The sequence below is a fragment of the Sinocyclocheilus rhinocerous genome, unplaced genomic scaffold (assembly GCF_001515625.1).
Source record: "Sinocyclocheilus rhinocerous isolate Xijiao unplaced genomic scaffold, SAMN03320098_v1.1 scaffold951, whole genome shotgun sequence".
Taxonomy (NCBI): Eukaryota; Metazoa; Chordata; class Actinopteri; order Cypriniformes; family Cyprinidae; genus Sinocyclocheilus; species Sinocyclocheilus rhinocerous.
The window spans coordinates 874-4,695 of NW_015640464.1; the positions used below are offsets into that span (position 1 = coordinate 874).

General features: G+C 36.1%; 1 protein-coding gene across 1 annotated transcript in view; it reads right to left on the reverse strand.

Moving 5' to 3' along the window:
* Window positions 1-1,282: 1,282 nt before the first annotated feature.
* The window catches only part of LOC107752996 (3-ketoacyl-CoA thiolase, mitochondrial-like), an 11,876-nt gene continuing 9,336 nt past the window's right edge, over window positions 1,283-3,822 (reverse strand). The window contains exons 4-7 of the mRNA XM_016569078.1: window positions 3,406-3,535; window positions 3,247-3,317; window positions 2,953-3,107; window positions 1,283-1,743 (exon numbers count right to left, since the gene is read on the reverse strand). Of these exons, the coding sequence (XP_016424564.1) occupies window positions 1,659-1,743; window positions 2,953-3,107; window positions 3,247-3,317; window positions 3,406-3,535 (441 nt within the window). The 3' untranslated portion in view covers window positions 1,283-1,658. The remainder of the gene's footprint in view (window positions 1,744-2,952; window positions 3,108-3,246; window positions 3,318-3,405; window positions 3,536-3,822) is intronic.

The window sequence follows — 3,822 nt, forward strand, 5'->3', positions numbered from 1 at the left end:
TAGATAGATGATAGATAGAGAGATAGATAGACAGATATAGATAGACAGATAGATAGACAGACAGATAGATAGATAGACAGACAGATAGACAGACAGATAGATAGAGAGATAGACAGACAGACAGACAGACAGATATAGATAGACAGATAGACAGACAGACAGACAGAGATAGATAGACAGATAGATAGATAGATAGACAGACAGATAGATAGATAGATAGATAGATAATCAGATAGATATCTACCATCTATCTATCTATCTATCTATCAAAAGTCAGAATCCAGCTTTGTTACTGTAGTATGTATAACTCTCTACCTATACACACATACATCTGCAGGCCAAGACAGAAAATATGCAGTATTATACAGCTCATTCTTTATTGATAAGAACAGTCAAAGCTCAGATGAATCAGTGAATTTGACAAGAACTCTTTAGTCAACATTCCATACAAAACTATTTTCTAAATCCACAAACAAGAGTTTTAGTTGCATGGAGTTGAATCACAACAAGGTAAATATATTGCATTTCTGGAAGACATCTGATCTTAGATCAGGCACGGAGACAAAAGTAAGGCACGTTACAGCGTCACTGTCCCGTAACCGAACATCTAAACAGACAGAAGCTTCTGCTCAGAAACAGCTCCGTCACGCCATAATGTGTGGAAGCCACTGTATGATCGTATGATTCTGGAGTCATTTTATAAGAACAATCATCATGTTTTTACTCTACATTTGTGGACGGACACTTTTGTTCCAGACTTTGGGACGGTGTGAATTAGGTGAATTTGACTTGATTTGTTCACAGTGAGTCTCCTCAACATGTGTGTGTGTGTTCTTCTCAGTTTGTGTTTTCCAGGACGATGGCGATGCCCTGACCTCCACCGATGCAGGCAGAGCCGACTGCGTACTTTCCACCGCGTCTCCTGCGAACAGAGAACGGAATGACGTCATGCAATATAAATACAGCAGTGTATGATTGGGATTACGCATCCTAAAAATAAGACAACATAACACATAGGGCTGCCCCCTAATAGTTGACCATATGTTACATTTACATTACATTTTGTCATTTAGCCGATGCTTTTATCCAAAGCGACTTACAAATGATCAGTGTTGGGGGTAACGCATTACAAGTAATGCGAGTTACGTAATCAGATTACTTTTTTCAAGTAACTAGTAAAGTAATGCATTACTTTTTAATTTACAAGAGAATATCTGAGTTACTTTTTCAAATAAGTAACGCAAGTTACTTTTTTTTTTCCAATTTATTGACAACTATTTTCTAAATCCACAAACAAGAGTTTTAGTTGCATGGAGTTGAATCACAACAAGGTAAATATATTGCATTTCTGGAAAACATCTGATCTTAGATCAGGCACGGAGACAAAAGTAAGGCACGTTACAGCGTCACTGTCCCGTAACCGAACATCTAAACAGACAGAAGCTTCTGCTCAGAAACAGCTCCGTCACGCCATAATGTGTGGAAGCCACTGTATGATCGTATGATTCTGGAGTCATTTTATAAGAACAATCATCATGTTTTTACTCTACATTTGTGGACGGACACTTTTGTTCCAGACTTTGGGACGGTGTGAATTAGGTGAATTTGACTTGATTTGTTCACAGTGAGTCTCCTCAACATGTGTGTGTGTGTTCTTCTCAGTTTGTGTTTTCCAGGACGATGGCGATGCCCTGACCTCCACCGATGCAGGCAGAGCCGACTGCGTACTTTCCACCGCGTCTCCTGCGAACAGAGAACGGAATGACGTCATGCAATGTAAATACAGCAGTGTATGATTGGGATTACGCATCCTAAAAATAAGACAACATAACACATAGGGCTGCCCTCTAATAGTTGACCATACGTTACATTTACATTACATTTTGTCATTTAGCAGATGCTTTTATCCAAAGCGACTTACAAATGAGGATAACAGAAGCAATCAAACCATACAAAAGAGCAATAATATCTAAGTGCTGTGACAAGTCCAGGTTAGTCTAACGCAGTAAGATCAATGATAAGAAGCTAAATTTGATTGGTTGGTTGGTCGCAAAAAAAAACTCCACAGGAAGTGGATTTGTGATGGAAAGTTAACATGTCTACTTGTCCGTCGGCCTGATTATGTTCGCGCTGATATTTATCTTTTAAGTGTTTCAGTTTGCTGTATATTTATTTGTTTGTTTATAATTTGTATTTATTTCCTAAATGTAAAAAAAAAAAAAAAATTATTATTTTTTTATTTTTTATGAAAAGGATATTATTTATATCATAAGCTATATATTTTATTTGCATTCAGATCTCAGAAAAAAAACTACATATTTTAATGTTATATTCTATATAATATTAAATATAAGTTTTTAAAAATATATATAATATTTCCTGAGAAAAGGCTGTTTTTATTTATAGGCTATTTATTTTGTTTGTGTTTTGATGTCAGAAAAAATGCACGAGTTTTCATGTGATGTTGAGGTTACTTGTCCATGTTTTTGCACTAATATTTCTCAGTTTCATATTCATTCATTTATAACTTTTAACATTTTATTTCCTACATTTTAAAAAGAAACAAAATTACTTTTCAATTTACTTTTATACCAAAAAGTGTTTTATTTATATAAAAAAAAAAAGTTATTGTGTTAGTGTTACATTTTCTAGAAAAATGTATAATCAAAATAAAGTAAACGAAAAAAATTCCAAACAAACCTATTCTTACCTCAAAAACAGAATGTATCCCTTGTTTCTTTATTTATTTATTTTTCCCTTTTTCCTACGTTTCTTTAACACTATATGAAACATTTTCTAGAAAAATTAATACAAATGAAGTGCAAAATTACAAACACAAACATTTCTTTCTTCATAATAACATGCATTAATGAGTGATGCACCAGCAATGTGCTTTAGGAAAGTAATTTCATGCTGACTTTGAAGAGAGCCCATGTAAATCTGTGTCTTTACCTGAGCTCATGAACGAGGTGTGCAGTGATTCTCGTCCCAGAGGCCCCGAGAGGGTGTCCAATGGCGATGGCCCCTCCATTAACATTGGTCTTCGCAGGGTCCAAGCCCAAAGCTTTAGCCACGGCCAGATACTGAGAAGCAAACGCTTCATTGACCTGACGGATACATGAAACAGATACATGAAGCCCTGGATTGAACCTGCTTGACCATCTCTGGAAAAGTAATGTTAAAAGCAGCGTTTAACCCATGCATAATGAGTCTAACAGAATCCCAGAGTATGTTATTATAATCTACCTCCACCAGGTCCATGTCTTCGAGTGAAAGGCCAGCCTTCTTCAGAGCTTCTGTGATGGCAGGTACAGGACCTGTCGCATTTACAAAACATTATGAAGAATTTTATGTATTATTCTTATACACTTAGTGGGAAAATATGTTGGTGGAGAGAGCACTCACCAATGCCCATGATGCTGGGATCACAGCCTGAGGTGTGATAGGCCACGATTCTAGCCAATGGGGTGAGTTTGTGAGCCTTCAGCGCGTCCTCACTGGCTAAGACCACAGCAGCAGCCCCATCAGACACGCCCTGTGGGAGGAGCCAAAAGTATAATAAAAGACAAATACACACAGCACACCACAAAATGATTACAGTGGCACTGCTAAGTAATATAATACAATATAATATTATACATCAAAATAAATGTTTATATATATATATATATATATATATGTGTATGTATGTACAGGTGCATCTCAATAAATTAGAATGTCGTGGAAAAGTTCATTTATTTCAGTAATTCAACTCAAATTGTGAAACTCGTGTATTAAATAAATTCAATGCACACAGACTGAAGTAGTTTAAGTCTTTGGTTC